Here is a 19640-nt window from a genome sequence, read left to right as displayed (position 1 = left end):
TCTTTGTCTTATTATTTCTAATGTATTTTTTGTTACTTTTTTGTTTTATGTTTTAGATCTTGATTCTTATGCTCTTAGTTCATTATTATTAATTTAATCTTTCCTTAGCATTCTTATAATTTTACTTTATTTTTCCTTTTATTATCTCTTTCTTTATTTTATATTTTATAAATTCTTTACTTTTTATGTGAATTTGTTTTTATGGTCTATTTTCTATTCTTTTTATATTTTATTCATCTATATTAAACGTTGATTTGAAAATTTTTTATATAATATTATATAATAATCCCTTTTATACTGTAAATGCTCTGTAAATTTGTAAATGAGGGTCACCCTCAGTGTACTCCTGAGTGAAAATAAAGGTTGATTGATTGATTGATTGAAAAATAAAACATATTTGGCTTAAAAATACTAAATTTTCTTCATATTTTGGATGACTTTGTATTATTGTATAATGCAGGATATTTAAAAAAATAATTAAACAACAACAAAAAAAAAAACCAGAATGTATGGTGTGTCCAAACTTTTGACTGGTACTGTATTTTGAAAACACACGAGTCAGTGATTAATAGTCCAGGAATTTTGCAAGCTGAGGTGGCAGCCTGTCCATGTATGTAATATAACAGGGCCTGAGTTTGTGTTGAAACTGCATGTGCTCAGTGTTACTGATGCACGGGTAACATTTTGTAAGTCAGAAGGAATTCCGTCGCTGACGGAGTTTACTTAAATATTTCTCTATTGTGCAATCGCACCTCCAGCACTAATCACAGCACTAAACGCACATCCTGCCAGAGGAGCCTGAGAAAAGAGAACAAGGTCTTCTAGCTGACTTCCCATTACCACAGTACCCTCTGTATTAAACTGAGTAATAAGGGATGTGCAGTTAATATGGCCTAAAAATAGCACTTCTGCTCTAAAACTGACCTGTTAGTGTTAATCAATACATCAGCTCACAGATGCCTCGTGCTGCGGACATCACCCTTTGGAGTGATGTGGGGAAAGAGCACCCACCATCTTCCCAACCAGAGAGAGACCAAGGCCAGTTGTGCTCTCTCAGGGCTCCAGCAGCTGTTGGCAAACTGCATGAACAGGAAGGAATGTTAATCTTTACTTTACTTATATATATATTATGTTTTAAACATGTTTAAAAATGTAGCCATTTCTATAAAATGTTAAGCTATTAAAACATGCCCATGAATTCCCTCATTTTGGGATAACTTCACCCCTTTAGGAAGGTAACCTTTGACATCACAAACTTCATACTGTTTTATTTGTAAATGGACTGAAAACACCTGCTGCAGCATGCTTCAGTTCTACCTAGTGCTGGCCGATTATGGCCCAAAAAAAAAAAAAACCTTTATACTTGATTATAATCGTTTTTTTTAACCCCCTACTTATTGTTTTTCGCAATTAATCACGGATCCTCACCGGAGAGCAATGACGCTGCAGTTTTTAGAAGCGGTAGGATTAATTTCTACATAAATATATGCTTTATCCCACCAAGGGTTTGTGTCGGAAGTGCTGAATCAGTGCTGGATAAGATGGATAACCGCTTCAGAAATCAGTAGCGTTTTCGGATATTTTAGATTAAAAAGATATGGGATGGGGCATCTCTCTATGGCGATTACTTCATTTTAAAATCACATTAAAACTGTAATTCGAATTAATCGTGAAAATCGCCCAGCAGTAGTTCCACTTCAAATGCTGACTATTCACAAAACTGAAGCTTGACATTTTCATTAAACCTTAAACAGTAAGGTAATTCTCCCCCCTCTATTCCAAGCAGCTGTTAGAATTAGTCTTCTGCAGCTTATTTGCTTCTGTTACACCTTAAATAGTGAAGGAGTGAAAATCAAACGCTACAACTTTTATAGTTATCCCACCTTATTCCCACTAATACACCTGTGCAATTAATGGTGTTCATATTGGCTTGTCTCTCAACACTACACTCCTATAAAAGCAATTAACAGAAGCTAGAACTGAATCCTTATTAGCTCTGCATGCCTATTTACACTAGCGCATCTTAAGACAATTAATATTTAATTGAAAAGTTCAAATTTAAGCGTTTTGTTGATAATGGTTTACACTCAATGAAAACTCAAAATAAGTATATCAGAAAATATATACCAATTGGTACTTTGGGGAAGTGTCCAAAATCCTGCTGGAAAAAGAAATCTCCAAAAAGTTGTCAGTAGCAGAAGGAAGCATGAAGTGCTGTAAGATTTTGCAGGAAAAAAAAAATTGCACTGACTTTCCACTTAATAATAAAACACAGTGGATCAACACCAGCAGATGACAGACATGTCTCTCCAAACCATCACTGATTGGTGGAAACTTCACACTAGACCTCAAGCAGTTTGGACTGTGTGTCTCTCCACTCTTCCTCCAGACTCTGCTCCCTTGATTTACAAATGAAATGTAAAATTTACTGATGATCAGTGATGGTTTGGAGAGACATGTCATCTGCTGGTGTTGATCCACTGTGTTTTATTATTAAGTGGAAAGTCAGTGCAATTTTTTTTTCCTGCAAAATTTTACAGCACTTCATGCTTCCCTCCAACAACTTTTATGGAGATGAGTATTTCATTTTCCAGCAGGATTGGGCACACCGCCAAAAGCACCAATGTTTTTGAATATATATATTCAAATTTCTAGACACCGACTTTTGGGTTTATTGTCTAAACCAACAATAAAATAGATCATTGTGTATAATGAACATGTATTTCACATTAACCCATATTGAAATGTCCCAACATTGCAATATGGGTGATAAGGGGAAAAAGACTTAATTTTGTTTAATAGTAATAACTGCAATAATTAATTAATGGCAGATTGTACACTGAAACCAAGTCAATCCTCAATTAACTTAAACAGACACTGAACTTTAAATCAGACTAGTAAGTGCAATGTAAAAAAGGAAATATAAAAAAAAAAGGAAGTAATTGAGAACACAGGAATGCTGTTTTTTTTCTTCGTTTATTTAAGGGCCATGCAACGTTCTATAGTAAGAACTTTACAGGTCTAGGTCCTTAATAGATATAACTGGTACAAAAAGAACAAAATAAAAAATTTATATATGTTACTGAGGAATGTGATAACTATACAAAACCAAAAGAAAAGAATGAAAAGGAAAAAGTGCACCATCACTACTGCTGCACTGCAGACTTTGGGACTCAAGTAGGAGGCATAACTCCTTTTGAAGTCATGCCTGTGGAGAAAAAAACATTATTAACACTGCCATAAAACGTGAACAGTAGTTATACAGGACAAATGCAATAAATTACACTGTGCGTTCTCAGCTATGCAAGCGAATTAACCTAGGGGAACGGGGGGCGGGGCATGGAGAAGGGCACCATGGGCTGAGGGGGCGGCTGCTGAGGGTTGAAGGGGAACTGGTTGTGGCTCGCTCCGTTGGGAACTCCGCCCTGGTTGGCACCAAACTGCTGGTTTGGGAAACCCTGGTTTCCAAAGCCACCAGGCTGGTTACCACCAAAGCCGTTCTGTCCATTGCTGTAACCCCCATTAAAGCCGTTATTGCTGCTGCCGTTGAAGTTGCTGGCCCCGTACGAGCCCCCATTTTGGGTTTTGTTGCCCAGGGGCTTTTTTGGTCCACTGTCGTAACCGCGATCACTGCCACGGTTGTCCTGGTTATAACCGTTGTAGTCCCGTCTGCCTCCAGAGTAGCGATCTCTGCGGTCATCTCTATACCCGCCACCTCGACCTCCCCTTGAACGCCCTACAGGAGGAAAGGAGAAAGTGTTAATAATCTAAATAGTTGTAAAATGAATTGGTAGAAAAACCTTGTAATAGGGCTGTACAATGAGAATCTAAATTTTTTATCTTTATGCACATCAATAGAGCAACAATGCTGTAACAAGGTTGCAACAGAGCGCTCCTAATACTGTAGACTGCTTAATTATAATTGCATAACTAGGCTGGAGATACAGTAGATATCTACCATGAACCTCCAACCATTTCCATTTCTTTGCATGGGAAAAATTTGTGCAGCCAATAGGAATGAGCCATAAAACTGCTTTTTTAATAAGCAGTCTCAACAAGGAGAGTGTAGAAGCCAAATGCCTCCTAAGGTTTTATGCAAGGCCAGATATTAGATTCCTATTTAAAAGCTTTATTTTACACATGTATTGCTTGTTTAAAACTTTCACAGTAACATTTATCCTAATGCTTCCCAACATGTCGTCTTGTTGTAGACTGAATTAAGATATATAGTGTGAGGAAAGTGCGCACTTCAAACTTGGAATACTTCAGTTTAATTTACGGCAAATAAGTAAAGGATTAAAGTGTAGATGGAGTTTTGGTAGAAAGGCTACTAGCTGGACCATCAGTTACACATCTCTTCACTTTCAGTTTGCTTTAACTTTAGTGATGACTGATTAAAAATATAAATGACTTGCTGGAGGTTTTGCTACAGCAAGTCACTACAAGTTTAGATTTTGTTAACACTTGTCTTTATGACTTTCTAAGTAATGACTCAACTAATTACTACATTACACTAGTTAAAACATTAACAATAGAAATGCTCAAGTAAATGTTGCAAATAAAGATAGACATTAGTTAAAAGAACTGTAATGCTAGTCAATTATAATTTAGCTCTTTAGTATCGTTTGTAGTAAGTTTATTATAAATGAGACTACTGCTTATAATGTTTCTTCATCTGCTATATTAAATAAAACTTGTTCAAATAAATAAATTCATACAGTAATGTCTTCAAGACCAGTATTTGCAAAGACTAAATGGGATACTGCACATTGCATTTTCCTTTATATAATCGTACAGCCCTAAAAGGATTGGTTTTAAACACTAGAAGAGAAAGAGAAAAAGAAAAAAGGCCCTGTTGTGTGAGGAAACCCTCAGAAACTGAAGAAAAAGCTTCAATAAAAATCCAAAAAAGGGGAAAAATAAAAAAACAAAAGCGACTGCAGATAAACCACAGTTCCTGTATCTCACCAATTGGATTTACCTCCTCTGTCTTCTGCCATCTGGATGAGTTTGGGGTTAATGGCCTGGTTGGCCTCTCGGAGGACAGAGACGAGGTCGTGGGCCTGCTTCATGTTGTTGGGGGTGAAGAACGTGTAGGCCGTGCCGGTTTTCTGGCTGCGGGCCGTGCGGCCGATGCGGTGGATGTAGTCCTCGGAGTTGTTGGGGTAGTCGAAGTTAATGACGAATTTGACGTCTTCGACATCTGTGGAAGTGGTAAAGTGCAGCGTGGCAGAGAGAGGGTGCAGGAAGGTGCACAGTGCCACGGCAGAGGTAGACTCGTTAGGAACGGCAGTGAGATTAAAGGGAGTGTTTACACACTTACCAGACTGTACAGATTGTAGCAGGTTGTCTGAGACAAGGAGGAGTTTAGCATTTCCAACGACTAGATAATGTCCATAGCTCTGATCTTATCTCCCCACAGGTTTAAGTGAACCAGGTGCTTCCCATTAATAGAGTACACGTTTGCCTTGTTCTGTACTGGAGCAGGTACCATGTCTACAGACTTTACAGGACTTGAGAAAACCTGACCAGGTCCAAGTGTTGCATCTTGTCAGGGTTCTGGTAGGGCTGGACCACCATTTAATATCAAGACATAAAATAAATAGATATATAGAACAAGTGGCCTGTGAAAAGCATGTTATGTTATGACAGCAGCCAGCTAAAAACTTAATCAGGCTGTTCTGTCCTGCTATACTAAGCTTTAAATTAAGAGTCAAGAGCCTTCAGGCTGGGTAGTATTAACTAATAATGAAAGGAAACCCTATTTTTGGCTATTTCTGGAACATTGACCATCTTTTGATCAAAAGTTTACTAGTCAAATATATACTATTCAGATAAAGAGATGTCTAGAGCAATAAGTAAAAAAAAAATTAGGTTAATTTTTTAGAGTCTTAACCTCTTAAGGGTCCTTGGCCTGCCTATGGGCCAAAAAGATTTAATTTATCCAAGTGTTTTTTGGACCTTTTTTTAAAACCCTTTGTTTATTTGCTGTAGGTATAATCTTTCATAAGGAGATCAACTCCAAATTCTCTTTTTTTCAATTTACAGGCTCTAAAATCAAGAGTTTAAATTCTTGAAGTATTTCTTAAAATAGTGAAATTTTACCCATATTGTCCAGCCCTAAACTCTTGTAGATCATCCTCAAAAGAGGGCAGCCCCAATTCCATACCCCCAATATGCCAAGGCAAAGTATTCCCAACCAATCAACCAACCAGTGGTCATTAGATAAAGTCTTTTTTTGGCAGGACTCGACATGACTGAAGCCAGAAAAGGAGGGAACTCAACCAGCCTGGGAATCGCGTTCAGTACAGAGGTGTGCTCGAGATAATTAGCAACTGATGTTAACGCCAAATACTGTGAGGCCCAAAAATAATCCAATGGTCCTCAACACCTTAATGTAATTTTAGTGACACCCCATCAGCAGGGCTTAAGGCTTTGGGTGGGAAGGACTCTCGTACACAGTCACTTTAAAGGCTTCTGCACGCGCAGCAGCAGCACAGCAAACAGGAGACACAAGGCCATCCCACAATGCCGCGCTCCTCAGTGGTCGGCTCAGCGCACCGCACCGCACCAGCAGCACGCAGAAACCTCCCAGCACCTCTGTACGCGATTTCATGGGCTGGCGGAATAGCAGAACTCCAGCAATGGAGATCCAGACCCCTCCGGAGAACCTGGACGCGTCATGCCAATGCCCTGCCTCCAAGACTGCACCTTCGGGTGAGGGGAAACTCAGAGGGACAGCAGTTATAGAAAGCAGCTTACACACTTTCTTTATATTAAAATAATGCATGAATATGTTTACACACTACTTGTATTGGATTCACTTAAGGAAAATAAACAAAAACTTACCTAAACCTCTGGAGGCCACATCTGTAGCAATGAGAATTGGAGCTTTACCAAATTTGAACTCTGGTGAGGATAAACATGGGTGGAAAAGGGTTAGTTACACCATTATACCAAACTTTAAGATGATTTTACAAGATGATTAGACTGATAGTATTAGCAGGCTGATATTGGCCAAAAGTTACTGAATTTAATATCAAAATGAATTAGCAAGTAAATAATCAGATTCATGATTCATTAGCCTAGACCTAGGCTGTCATGATCTAATTTCTAGGGCAATATAGCCCCACAAAAGGGGTTGCGCCATAGGACATTGTATGCAAATGCAAAAATGTGAACACTATTGTAAAAATAACCTGAAATGGTAAAGTAAAATTCTCCACAGTAATATAAATCATGTTCAACAAATCAATAATTTAATTGTGACAGCTCATCAACTCCATTAAATAATTAACCCAATAAGACATCATACGTCAGTATTCTGGGTTTCGTATGAAAGCAGTAGATACATACCATTAAGTACCCAGTCTCTCTCCTGCTGGCTTTTATCTCCATGAATACCCATCGCAGGCCACCTGCAGCACATAAATTACACATGAACACGGGTCCACCACAAAGCATCCACCTCCAAAAATGATTATGAAATGTGATTGGACAAACAATACTGTTCAAGTGAAACCTACCCATCCCTGCGCATCCTTCTGGTAAGGTCATCACACCTCCTCTTGGTCTCCACAAAGATGATGGTCTTGTTCTCTTTCTCACTCATGATTTCCTCCAGCAAACGCAGCAGTCTGGAAAGGAAGAGTGGCTCATTAGGCTTCGGTCCAAAGGAGGGCAATTTATCAATCTTAGGTTTACACTATTTATGCCGATAAAATGTTTAAGACCATAATGGACCACTCACTTGTCTTCCTTCTCGCCATCATTGCAAACATCCACGATCTGCAGGATGTTGTGGTTGGCACTGAGCTGCAGGGCACCCACGTTGATCTGGACGTACTCCTTCAAGAAGTCTTCAGCCAGCTGACGCACCTCTTTGGGCCAAGTAGCACTCCACATCAGAGTCTGCCTGTCAGGCTACACACAAAGAAAAGAAAAAATAAACTAATGCTCCTGATCAGCTGAAGAATAAAGTTTAAACTAATGCTCTTCATCTAAAAAGCACTAAACATCTGCAGACTAGCATAAATAATAAAAAAAGCTGTAGAAACAGGCCCGTTAGAATACTCAGATCAGTAGAGTTCATTGTAAGGCAGCATTCAGCCATTATATACTGGAGTCAGCTAGCTAGAATAAACTCCAAGAAGCTGCAAGATGTTCTGTATTTATTATTTCATATTTACTTAGTGTCCATATTTTAATTATAATGTCTTATAAAGCCCATTCCACATTTTGTTTTGAATCTCTGTAAAGCCCTTTAAATTGCCTCAATCAAAGGCGCTATAGAAAATCCTGCATTACACTGTAAATATGTAATCTTCTAAATAATAAATAAAGTGTGCATGTAGGATTATGTTTATCAAAATCTGAACCATCTAGATAATCGTTTCACACTTCAGACAAACCAGGCCGAATAGGTCTGTGTGAAAACCCCCATTTTTGCCCAGCCCAAGCATACATCTAGACCAAAATTTGTATTAGTAACTTATACATACCCTGATCTGGTCGACAATTTTACGGATCTGGGGTTCAAAACCCATATCCAGCATTCTATCAGCCTCATCCAGGACCAGGTATGTGCACCTCCTCAGATTAGTCTTTCCAGCTTCCAGGAAATCAATAAGTCTGCCTGGAGTGGCAATGCAGATCTCCACCCCTGTGGGGCACAAAGTTGTAGACCATTTTAGCTTTTACTGTAAGATTTAACAGTAGTACAGAAGAATGTTAATAAAAGTCTGGAAATTGCATTCATACCTCTCTCTAGGTCTCGGATCTGTGGTCCTTTAGGAGCTCCTCCGTAGATACAGGTGGACTTCAGGCGAGAGGCTCTGCCGTACTCTGCTGCCACCTGCTGGACCTGTTGGGCCAGCTCACGAGTGGGGGCCAGCACCAAACACTGAGGAACATAACATAGCTCATGGTTAAGGGCATTATCAGGCTAAGAAAACCAAAGGATTCCAAAAAATGTTTAAAACACTAAAAATAAATAAAGTAATCACTTACAATTGGCCCATCTCCACGCTCCAAAAAAGGCTGGTGGTTTATGTGCACAATAGCAGGAAGCAAATACTGAAAAAAAAAGAATAAAAACTTGTATTAAAATCAATATATTTTACAATGAAACTAAAATAAAGGATTTGTGTTAACAATAAAATAAGGGAATTTAAGATCCTTACTGAGAGGGTTTTGCCAGATCCTGTCTGGGCAATGCCGACCATATCCTGGCCACTTAAAGCCAGCGGCCACCCTTGAGCTTGAATAGGAGTCGGATCAGTCCAGTTCTGTTTGCTGATCACATCCATTACGTATGCTGCAAAACACAAGCAATAATTCTGACATCAGCCACTTTTTCACACAGCTGAATGTTAAAGTCTGTTAAATATGCCTAGTGCATTAAACTCACATGGAAAGTTGGATTCATGGAACCTCATAACAGGTTTTGGACACTCTCTCCCCTTTACTGTAATTTCTTTGCTTCGCCTGTACTGCTCAACTTCTTGCTGCAGGAATAAAGAAAATAAATAAATATAAGTTGAAATCTTGAAAGCATCATTATGGTCATCTATGTAAAGAAAAGCTGTAATATACAAGATATTAGTAAAGACACTGGAAAATGTCTTTACGTACTGGAGTCCTTCTGCCAACATCAGGATGCTCTTGGTAAAAGTTCTTCTCGAATTTAGGCAGCTCGTCAAGGTTCCAGTGTTTCTTTCGCAGTCGTTCACCCGGATTGCCGAACTTCTTGCCCCCAGGTGGGGGTCCACCTCGACTACCCCCAAAACGTGGTGGTCCACTACCATAACTGTGGGAATAAACAGAGCATGTCTTATTGACAGCCAGTGAGAAGTGCTGCTATTGTGGCTTCAATACAACTGTGGGTGAGATTTAAAAGGCAGATTATAGAAAACTCAGCAGGGGCAAAAGGCTAAGGGCTATACAGTTTGAGACTGTACAAGACCAAGCCCAACTACCCCATCTGTCACCAGATAGTTCACAGTAGATAAAGCTTGTGTCCAACCAGTAAAAAAAAAAAAAAAAATGAACACAGCAGAGGTGTTTTGATCACTGCTGTGGAACCAACGATTATTGCCATGAAAACATGATAAACTATTGGATAACCAACATTAAAGTAGATTGTTGTACGCCTGGCAGCCACTGAATCTTGTAATTTCTTTCAGCATGTTTAGTCTCAGTACATCTCTGTACTGGGGATGTGTACAATAGCAAGTTTGCAATCATCATAAATCTCATTTTAAGGCCATCAGGACAACTTTGTGGTTTATAAAAAAAATTAACATTGATAAATTGACAGTAAATATCCATTAGAAACAAATTATATAAAAGTTGTCCAGTATCATTCATTTTACTTCAATACTAGGGTTTTAATTCTTAGAAAAATGTATGCAATAATGCCAAATAAATTGCAATATTCATTTTGCTGCAGTAGTGGCATCTTTAATTCAATGTTTTAATATCTCCAAGAATAGATATTGCCAAAATGTCGTAAAAATATTGTCATTTTATTTTAGGGCCATTTTACCCACCTCTAATCTGCACACAGTTGTAATTGGTATTTTAAGACCACCATTTTTAAAAAGCCATAACTGTCGTATGTAGTGAAAAATAAAATATTTTGAGCAAATTTCTATTAAAAAGGCATATTACAATAGCTTACTCATTTGTCCCTGTCCAATATAACCTACCTTTATTTTACAAAATAAATACCAACTAAACTCTAACCAAAGATCATATTCAAGCGGCCAAACCGTGAAAAAAAAATCATGCAGGAAGTGTGATGTTGAAGACTTTAAATGTTTATATGTTGTATTAAAATGGGCCTTTAAAACTTTAGTTTCAATAAAATCACAGTATACCATTTTTATTTAATTTAGTATTGTTTATTTTATGTCCCTGTCCAATATACAGCTTTATTTTAAAACTGACTCACTACAAACCAACTAAGCTACCCAAAAGACCGTATGAAAACGTGGATAAATCCTGTGCTGGAATGTAATATATTGAGAAAAATTAGGTTTATATAAATGATGTGGGTTACTTTAGGATGTCTGCGTCACATTTTAAGCCGCTGCCATTTTAATTTGGACCAGCAGGGAAACAAAGGGGGAAAGCCAGCCGGCCGGCATTTTGTACCGGTATCTGTTTCTTAGCTAAACCACCACATGGCAGAGAACCGGAGCAGGCCTCGCCTAAAAATGCGTTTAAACGGAGAATAAAACACGGAGAAAAAGAACATCGACGCAAAATTAAGGAGTGAACACCTCTACTGACCGAAATACAGCGAAAATACTGAGGGTCATTTATTAAAACTTAATATTTTTAGCCATTAAACGAGTTTAGCTAAAGCCAGCTTAGGGCTAAACACGCTTACCACTAAAAACTCAATAAAACGGCTAAAATGTTACTTAAAACTGACCATATTAACTTGAACTAATATTAACAACGCTTTTTTTATATGTTGAAAGATCGAAAATTAGTTTTTAAACCGTTAAAAATGAAGCTAACGCTTAAGTTTCATCCACTAGGCCAGAAAACGCCGGTTAGCCAGTTAAAGCTAACCGGAAAATACAACAGATTCTCATATTTTAACAGTAAAAAGGGATAAAACAGGTTAAAACGGACAAAACTTACATTCTCCGGATTAAACTGAGGGTCGTTTATTATTAGATTTCAATATTTTAGCTGTTTAGGTAGGTTATAGCTAAACTAACGTTAGCTTACCACTAACGTTAGTTACATTAATTAACTCACTAAAAAGCTCAAATATCTCACGTTAATACTTAATACTGATCATATTAACTCGAATTCGTATTTGAACAAGTGTTTTAATATGTTACAAGATTAAACATTACGTTTTAAACAGTAAAAAAAAATTAGGGTAATCCTAAATTTCACCCACCAGGCCGGAAAAAGCCGGTTAGCCACCGAAGCTAACCAGAAAAAAGCCCTCACCCAAATCCTAGATTGTCTGTTTTTGACGGTAAAACCGAGTTAAAACAGGTTAAAACGAACAAAACTCACCCTCTGTCGCGGCTGCGGTCTCTGTCCGAATAGCTAGGCATGGCTGTTACTAAATTTAATAAATTAAAACGCAAAAAAATTAAAAGTAAAGCTCGGTGGGCCGCTGTTCTCCTCCGGCAGTGGTGCTGCTGCTCTGAATGCCGGTTAAGCGCTTCGCTCAGCCCGCTTTTATACCAGCGGGTGACGTCGCTTCTCGCTCTCTACGTGCTGGAAGAGTCCGCCCCCAGCGGTGATACCGGATTACTGCAACCCAGATACCTAGTTTACATTCACATTACCAGGCTAAAGTGGCTTAAATCTGATTTTTTAATGGCTGTGTGAACATGCCAAATCCAACTTTTTGAAATCAGATCTGAGCCACTTTGGCTATGTTCACATTACAAACCACATTGCTCAATTCAGATTTTTTGACAAGCACGAATAAAAAGGTAGGACAGGGACGTTCCTGATGAGTGCCAGTTTCAGCATAGTTTTAGCAAGTTTTAATGGTCTTTAATGGTAACTGCAGTTGAGGATACACTTTGATGACTTTTGTAATAATCTATAATGCAGAAAAAAAAAATTAAGGTGTGTCTACACTTTTGATTGGAATTGTACATTAGCTCTGACCTAAAATACAGTATTTGGAGTATTTTACATTGTGTAAAACTTGATTTTGTGGTAAATGCCACTTCACACTGTGTCCGGTGATGATCAGACATTATCTACCTCTTACACTATTTTCCTGAGTGACCTATTAATGATATAAAACCTCAGCTTTTCCCCTCAGAACGAGCCAGCACCTGTCCTTCCTGCTAACAGGAGGCAATTCACACCCTCAGACCTCTCTCTAAACAATGGAGCCATCCTTTATTATTGTAAGAGAGATAAGTGCTGTCTGTATTGTGTGAGCTGGGTGAAAGACAGCAGGCCTGAGTGCATTCATTAAAATTACAAAACACACCACAAAGCTGCAGAGACCAGCCAGCTCAGATTAAAGCACATTATAAGGTTATTTTAAGACAGTTTTATCAATTATTGTACTATTCTATACATTTTTTATCTTATTTACTGTCTGTACTGAAGAGGAATTCCACAGATTTTACATAAAAAATTTGCACAATTCAAAAATGCGTCATTTTATAGAATGCCACCCGAAGCCAACCTTTGCACAACCAAACAAATAATCTTTTTTAAGACCCATTTATATTTCATATAAAATGGTAGTATAACAGCATACAAATGCAATTATACACATTTAAAAGACTTGAGGGTACAGTAAAAACACTGTGTAATACACTATCAGTCAAAAGTTTTAGAACGAACACCTATATTTTCTTTTTATTTTGCCATTTATGCTTGTCAGGTCCATTTAAATAGAAACAAAAGTTTCTTCAAGGTAAAGGAAACAAATGAACTTAAAACTGGGAGTAGTATAATTTAGTATTGTTAAAAAAAACATTGTAAATGTATATTGTAACTTGAAAAAAGTACATATTGTAAAAAAGAGTGTCTGTCTGTCTGTCTATCTATCTAGACACTTTATATGATTAGTATTATCCAGATGAAATTTAATTTTAAACAGAATCTTTTGTGTAACACATTTTTAATAGGCATTGCTACACCACATATTACAAAAGATTTCATTTTCCAGCAGCACTTGGCACACTGCCCACACTGCCAAAAGTACCAACTGGTCTTAGTTAATAATCATTTAATAATTTTCTGAGACACTGATTTTGGGGGTTTGCATTGGCTGTAAGCCATAATCATCAATAATAAAATAAATAAACGCTTAAAATAGATCACTCTGTGTGTAATACATCTATATAATATATGAGTTTCACATTTTCAGCTGAATTACTGAAATAAAAGCAAAAACAAAAGTAGTCTGTATAGGGCAACTACTTTTTTTCACAGCATGGTATAATTTCACTTTTACAGGGTCAGTTTCTCAGGATTACTGAAGTTGAGGTGAAAGGTGAGAATTGGCGTCATCAGAAACAAGACAGACAGTCTATTAGACCTATTAGCATAAAACCCACACGCAGACACAAGCAGCCATTGGTGCCAAAGGCCAGTTTAATCAGAACTAATTACACACAAAAATAAAATACTCTTACAAAAAAGATAGTGTGTTACATTAAACAAATTGCACCTGTCAACTATGAGATATAGTCCTGCTAGTAAAATCATGCTAAAATAAACCAGAGGCGTCTCTCAAATTTGAACATGCCAAAACATCGTCCAGTCCAACGTCCTGGAGGCAGCTGTACAACAGAGGAGTGACGTCAAGAAGAGAGAAAGAGAGAGAAGAAATAAACCAATAAAACATACAAACCAAAAACTAAAGACGAGAAGAGAGTCTGTATGTGTGCACTGGACTTGAGAATAAAATGAAATACATAATAAAAAAAGGTCGTTCCATTCATAGAGTTCGGTAAATAGATTTTTTGCCTATTATTTACAGCAATTACAGCTTGCTTAAGTGTGCAAAACGTGTACTTTTCCCCCCAATGTTTTATTTCATATCTTTCTATTTAAGTTAAAGATATACGACAGGTTCTGTGATCCACGTAGCCGACTGTATAAGGACGATATTCTATTACTGTACAAAGCACCTTTTCAGGATCATTTTATATCCATTTTATCCAGAGGCTTATCTTTTTTCCACCTTTTCTGTTTAATATTCACACTCAAGTCTATATAAAGAAAAACATAATACAAAGAGAAGAAGAAGAAGAAGTATAGTTCATTATCAGCATATGCAAATTTTAACAACAGTCCATGGTCGTAGAGGATTGCAATAGACGTGTAGAGTATTATCTCAACCATTCAACCATCTAATATGAGCTTATAAAATTTAAATAAATACATGATGAAGATTCGCTTCGCAGGGAAAAAGGACAGCTTAAAAACTCCACCTACTGGTGAACGACACCGCGAAATAAAAAGCGATGCATTGTATTTATTTATTTAATTTTTTTTTCTTTTAAATAATATCGTAATAATAATGTAGAGGAGGAGATGCTTTAAACACATTATTTGGGCAAGAAGTATACGCTGATGTGCCAAAAGTCATGGGACAGTAACTAGTATCATAACATAGTATCTTAAGGGATATGCATGTGGGGTCTCCTGCACTGAATGTAGACGTGATTGATTTCTGTTCGAATGGATCATTCTAGCCAGAAGCTGCTGGTCATGATCATTTTTCAACACACTACCAAGCACTAAAATTTACTGTTGGTGGTAAGTTAACCTTTTATGATGTATCTCTGTTACACATTGTGTACTATTTCTATGGATCGAGAAAGTTTTATAATAATTTTAAAATAATTAAGCAATAATACACTCGAGGTGTATTATTGAGCATGTATAAAACACAGTTCCATTATCAGAGTTCATTAAAATATTTTAAGTTAAAGAGGAGGAGAAAATATGATCTGTTTGGTTATAAACACTTAAGGTAGCGAGTTAAAATAGTTCCATTGTTGCTCTGTTTGTAGCTGCGCTGTTTGGCTTGTAAGCGCTGCATCGTTGCTAGTTTACCAGTATGTGGCGAAGTAATACACGGAGAGCTTCGGTTACAGGCTGATTTGCATTACTGGCTGATAACAGCACTCAAAGAAAGCCTCTCAGCCAATCACATTGTAGGGTCCAAACTAACTGTAGTATAATTAACGGTGCATTGCCATGAGCATGTTGGCCAGGGTTTATCCCAGAGATGTATAGTAACACATTAGAAGTACTTCTCTGTACTGTAGGGAATGCTGTATCTGCATGTAATGGAGTATTATTTTCAGTACAGTATTGTACTTAAGTACTAAAATGCTGTATCTGTATCTACTACAGTATTATTTTTACATCAATACTGTACTTAAGTACTAAAATAAAGTATCTGTATCTAATGGAGTATTAATTTAGTAGTACTCATTTATTTCCTAATTCCACTTTTACTTAACTGTATATTTTGAACGAGTTTAATACTTTTAATCCGAAACATTTTTTATAAAAACGTTAGTAATCATTCTAAACCCACATTATCACTAAAGACAGACCGGTAGGTGGATGTAGGTAGATGTATCAAGAGATCAAGCTGATCTTATTAGAAGATCTCGCTGCTCCTGTTCTTGCCTTTCATTCTGAGGACTTTCCACTGTTTTTTGTAATAACTACACTAATAACACAGTACTGTAGTTTTTCGTGCAGTACTTCACTACTACATTTTACAATAAATCATTTGCAATACAGTATATTTTGATAGAGAACTTGAAATTTTACTCAAGTCTGGGTCTGAAGTACTTTATACATCTCTGTTTAACCCTCACTCACAAGATAACACCTCACAATGTATACATGTGAGAGTGTTCCTTCCTGATTAATATATATAAACTGTATAATCCCATGACTTTGTGGCATGTCAGTGTAACTTTTTACACTGTTATGTTTATATTTAGTCAAATTAATGATTTAGGTAATTTTATAACTTTTGCATTTTGTTAATTGCATTACTTTATCATAGACTGTTATAGCACTTAAGGAACTATGCTCTCTCTAATTTAGCTGAGCCAATAAACTAACTCCCGACACCAGGAGGGTCAGGACAAGTGCAGGCCTCCTTCGATACTTTTTCTCATCTGCTGCCAATCAGTGCAACATCACATCACACTTGGAGGAAAGCGCCGGATCTCCAGCTCTGATACATCAGCTAACAGATGCCTGTATCAGCCAGTAACACACTGTAAGTGATGAGGGGAGAGAGCGCCATCTACTGTACCCACCCATTTAGAGACAGCATGACCAACTGTGCTCTCTCGGACTCCGGCTGCTGATGGAGAAACAGCAGTATCAGTGTCTTATGGCTGCTGAGCCCCCTCAAAGCCCCAAGAAAACAATACTTACTTACATCCACTTTTGTAGAGAAAAGTGGGAAACTCTTTAGTGTTGATACTCAATAGTTACTCAATAGTACAATAGTATAGGTGGGGTGGGGGAGGTGTGGTGTTAAGAAACTAGTTTCCATGGGCACAAAGGGCACAAAGGGGGTATCATACACACACACACACACACTGAGTTAGGTGTTAAAACAGTGGTAGACAGCTCTAGTCCTGGAGGGTCAAATTCCTGCACAGTGAATGCATTTACAGTACCAGTCAAAAGTTTAGACACTTTTCCTACATTGTAAATGAATAGTGAAGTGATCCAGACTATGAAGAGACTCATGTAGTAACTTAAAAGTGTTAAATCATGTAGTAACTTAAAAGTGTTAAATCATGTAGTAACTTAAAAGTGTTAAATCATGTAGTAACTTAAAAGTGTTAAATCATGTAGTAACTTAAAAGTGTTAAACAAACCAAAATACTATTTTCTGGGGAGCTGTTAACTTGGGGTTTCTGAGGCTGATGAATTTATCCTGCGTAACAGAGGAAACTCTTGCTCTTCCTTTCTTGGGTGGCCCTGATGAGTGCCAGTTTCATCATCATAAATTATTTGATGGTCTATCTTGTGACTGCACTTGAGGATACTTTCAAATTCTTGAAATTGACTTTCAGATTGACTGACCTTCATTTTTTAAAGGTATTTTTTACTTTTCTTTATTTAGTTGAGTAGTTGTTGCTTCTCATAATCTGGATTAGAACATTACTCAAATATTCACTATTCACTGTATACCTGTAACTCTACCTCTTCACTACTTTACTTTAACTGATGCTCTCAAACACTTTATTAAGAGGCAATAAATTCAAGTAATTAACTCTTGATGAGTTCAGCACAGCTGTTAACTGAAAGCCTGAATTCCAGGTGACTCTACCTCATAAAACTGAGCAAAGCTGTCATCTAAGCAAGAGGTGCTACTTTGAACAATCTAAAATATAAAACATTTTGCTTTATTTTGGTTTATTATTAGAATTTAGAATTGAACATGTGTCTCAACTTTTGACTGATACTATATATGACTGTAAATACTGATTGGTAAGATCACAATATACCACAATTTTTATGGTATAATGGTCCATCCCAGAATTTATGTGGACAGGGTTTAGATTTGATGGATTATGATTAAATCAAATTGCTATAATTAACGGCATTAAAAAAATGGATCCTTTAACAGTGAGTTCAACATTCGGCTCATCTTTCTGTTTTTTTTTTTTTTCTGTGAGAAACTTAAAATATCAATCATCCATTAGACAAAGCAATGCATAATGCATAAATTCTTCTTTCTTGTTTTTTTTTCTTTCTTTTTTTTTGCTCTGGATGCAACACGTTTTTCTGCAATAAGGGTAATAAATTATAGATCTATAACAATAATAATTTGGTTGTTCATTTCTCTGTTTTACCCCTCAACCCTGCGTCATATAAAAATATCACTAACCTACCTAATCTAACTAATCAATTAATCAATCAGTCAGTCTATCTATCTATCAAGCAATCTTTCATTCATTCATTCAATTCAGTTTAAAGAAGCTTATACATCAGACCGCTGATGAGACTGCTCTTACGGAATGGAGCACAGGTAGTTAGGATGGTTCCTGGTGTCTACAGGCTTTGAACAGTGGATAGTAGGGCACTTATACTAGGGCCCTTAACAGGTGCCTTTATCACAGGGCCCCTGTAGATTGCAAGGGCATATCTGGGCCCCAAAGGTCCACCATACGTCCACTACTTCAGAAGAACAGGGCCTGCTACCACGAGGGCTTCCAAGTCCACGTGACCAAGAAACGCAACTGCTTTTAGTCTCCTTCTGCGTCACTGATCTGCGTCTTCCACTCGTCTCGTCTCGTCTCGTCGTTTTATCTGTAGTAAGGGCAGTAGTGCTACTCTTATGTTAGCTTATGCAGCAATGCTCTGTTAGCACAGCATCCCGTCAGTGTCCCTCCTTTTCCCTCAGTCAGTTGTTGGTACAGACGCTACATGAAATAATGTCTATATCTTTTTTTGTTTGTTTCATTAATGCTATAAAAAGAAAAGCAGAAGAGGAAGAGCCGTAGTTTTTATGCTGTATGTTCCAAAAAACGATAAAAAGTCAAAAAGTCTGAGTTACTAGCAGCTGAAAAAGTCCATTCTTCTCTTGAATAAAAAAAAACAATAATAATAAAAATAAAAAAAACAATAATAAAATACGCAGGGATGCAGAGAAAAACCCATATCAGGCATAGAATGCTGCAGGATACTCCATCTGTTCCCCCTCATCTTCTTACTCCTCCTACTCCTTTCCCTGCTTCTGATGACAGGGGCGGTGCTGCTGCACCATAAGCCACGCCCCATCTGGGCTCGAGTGACAGGTCAACTCCTCCCACTAAGCGGCTCATCCTCCAAACGCAAGCGCAATCACTCCACAGCAAACCCGCAGGTCTCCTCGATGGCTGTCAGAAGCTTGTCATAGAGCTTGTCGTAGAGCTCGTATGGAGGAATGTCGATGCGATTGAAGCTGCGGAGACACAGGAACACATTTGTTAATATAAACCAATAGCAGCTCATTCTGACATGCTATAATGTAGCTTAACATTGTTTTAAAAAATCATTCATAAATCAAAAATCAAAAATCGTCACTGCACCTTATGCATGAATTCTACCAGTCAGGTATTATGGAGCAGTAAAGCCACTCTGCTGAAGTG

General features: G+C 37.5%; 2 protein-coding genes across 3 annotated transcripts in view; both read right to left on the bottom strand.

Moving 5' to 3' along the window:
• Window positions 1-2957: 2957 nt before the first annotated feature.
• On the bottom strand, window positions 2958-12201 carry ddx5 (DEAD (Asp-Glu-Ala-Asp) box helicase 5). Of its 2 annotated transcripts, none has more exons than XM_007239580.4 (13): window positions 12046-12201; window positions 9634-9808; window positions 9410-9506; window positions 9183-9316; window positions 9010-9075; window positions 8761-8902; window positions 8502-8662; window positions 7751-7923; window positions 7527-7637; window positions 7357-7418; window positions 6850-6909; window positions 4982-5203; window positions 2958-3736 (listed from the first exon to the last, which is right to left on the bottom strand). In XM_007239580.4, exons 1-13 carry the CDS (start codon window positions 12084-12086, stop codon window positions 3318-3320), a joined length of 1863 nt encoding a protein of 620 aa, XP_007239642.1. In that variant the 5' UTR covers window positions 12087-12201; the 3' UTR covers window positions 2958-3317. The 2 variants fall into 2 exon arrangements, with proteins under 2 accessions (XP_007239642.1, XP_007239643.1); XM_007239581.4 differs by having other exon boundaries at window positions 3514-3736; window positions 4969-5203.
• A 1883-nt stretch (window positions 12202-14084) lies between these two features.
• smurf2 (SMAD specific E3 ubiquitin protein ligase 2) overlaps window positions 14085-19640 on the bottom strand; it is an 83449-nt gene continuing 77893 nt past the window's right edge. Inside the window, exon 20 of the mRNA XM_049467631.1 lies at window positions 14085-19453. Coding sequence (XP_049323588.1) covers window positions 19354-19453 — 100 coding nt within the window. The 3' untranslated portion in view covers window positions 14085-19353. The remainder of the gene's footprint in view (window positions 19454-19640) is intronic.

The sequence above is a fragment of the Astyanax mexicanus genome, chromosome 19 (assembly GCF_023375975.1).
Source record: "Astyanax mexicanus isolate ESR-SI-001 chromosome 19, AstMex3_surface, whole genome shotgun sequence".
In the NCBI taxonomy this organism is placed as follows: Eukaryota; Metazoa; Chordata; class Actinopteri; order Characiformes; family Acestrorhamphidae; genus Astyanax; species Astyanax mexicanus.
Note: the sequence above shows the minus strand (reverse complement) of the source record. Positions and strands in the feature narration are given on the sequence as shown.